This window comes from Buceros rhinoceros, unplaced genomic scaffold (genome assembly GCF_000710305.1).
Source record: "Buceros rhinoceros silvestris isolate BGI_N320 unplaced genomic scaffold, ASM71030v1 scaffold1530, whole genome shotgun sequence".
NCBI lineage: Eukaryota > Metazoa > Chordata > Aves > Bucerotiformes > Bucerotidae > Buceros > Buceros rhinoceros.
In genome coordinates, this window is record NW_010387663.1 from 24,954 (window position 1) to 26,534 (window position 1,581).

Sequence of the window (1,581 nt, forward strand, 5' to 3'; positions counted from 1 at the left end):
CGGGCAGGACAGGGAAAATGCACAGTGATAATAGTAATAACGCTGGTTTTTTTCCTCAGCGTCATTTCCTAAACTGAAAAAAGTGACTCAAAATTAACAAATGGGGCAGGAGCATCCCCACCACACCGGGTGGTATTTTCCTACAAGTCCAGCCCCCTCGCAGCCTGTCACTGCCATGGGGAACACGCTGGCTAGCACACTAAGTTCACGGCAAACCCCCTCAGAGTCTGGAAGCCTTTGGAGAAGGTCTGCAAACTTCCTCTCTGTTCCTCCTCTGACACCCCCAGCTGCAGTGCAGGGCAGAACAGAGAAGGTTTGCTAAACATCTGCTTCCACCTACTGGCACATCACCGTGCTGTACTCCCTCCCAGCACCCCATGCCCACACCCCACCAGACCCAGTGGCCCTGCACGGCCTGGAAGGGGCTGGAAAACCCGGAACTCCTCACACACCAACCTCTGGGTGCTGGAAAGGGACACGAGTGACCACCTCCCCACAGCTGCCCCCAACCGTGGTGGCCCTGGCACTCACATCACCCAGTGGAGACCTCTCGCCAGCAGCTCCCGGCAGCGCCGCAGGGCCTGGGCGATGCGCAGCGTCTGGTGCACAGCACCCACCGCGCTCTGCAAAGCAAAGGGCACTGATGGAGCCTGCACCTTGGTGCCCAGGGCTCCCTGGGGCTGATGACACCTCCCCTACCTTGGCTGCGCTGCAGTCGGCCATCACGTCCACTTTGGGGACAAACTTGGGAAACTCCAGTGCCGCTGGAAAGACAGAGAGTGGTCACAGTGCCTTGGGGAGTGATCCTGGATCCACCCAGCCGTGGCTGCAGACCCCCGGGACATCTCACACCACCAAAGGAAACGCTGCAGCCACTCAGGATTGCAGGCACAGGAGCAGCTGTGATGCTGGAGGCTTAGTGCAGCCCTCCAAGATATTTTGGTAACATGGATGAAGGCACGAGCCACCTGCCAAGCCGAGGAGCAAGAGCAGAGAGCCAGGCAAAACTGACCCCGCAACCTCCTAACCCTGCTGCGGCATCATAACCCCTCCTGCCGTGCATTGGTGTCTATGGGGGTAATAAGGTAAGAAAATCTCTCCCCGGGGACCCATCCTGCCTGCCGTGACGCAGCTCCGAGCCATCGGTACTTACGGTCTCTGTATCTCACTCCTACCACCTCTTCTGGCTGCTCAGCGATGCTCAGCAAGGTCAGAGGGTTGTGCTCTGTGGTTCTGCAGAAGTTATGAGCTTGTAGATTAGGATCCAGCTCATAGAGATGACCTTCAAAAAAATATTCTTGGTGGTGAGGGACTATATTTGTTTGTTTGAAGACAGCATCTAAAAACTTGGTGGTACTGAAATGAAAAAGAAATGAGAGGATGGGGAATAAGCAATGAGGTGGGCGCTCCGATTGCCATCACTTAACAGCCTGTCACCCTCTTCTCGTGGCAAAACATCCCACAGGGTCAGCAAAGTCCCCTCTCCGGGCTCCCCGTGCACCACGCCAGCAGCCCACAGCTCCCGGTGAGTGCCCTCCCCAGCAAAGGCTGCTTTGAGCCAGGTTGTTTGAACCTGGTTTA

General features: G+C 56.5%; 1 protein-coding gene across 1 annotated transcript in view; it reads right to left on the bottom strand.

Annotated features, from left to right (window-relative positions):
* IKBKE (inhibitor of kappa light polypeptide gene enhancer in B-cells, kinase epsilon) overlaps positions 1-1,581 on the bottom strand; it is an 11,352-nt gene that overhangs the window by 7,106 nt on the left and 2,665 nt on the right. Inside the window, exons 7-9 of the mRNA XM_010136807.1 lie at positions 1,154-1,356; positions 700-764; positions 532-623 (exon numbers count right to left, since the gene is read on the bottom strand). Coding sequence (XP_010135109.1) covers positions 532-623; positions 700-764; positions 1,154-1,356 — 360 coding nt within the window. The remainder of the gene's footprint in view (positions 1-531; positions 624-699; positions 765-1,153; positions 1,357-1,581) is intronic.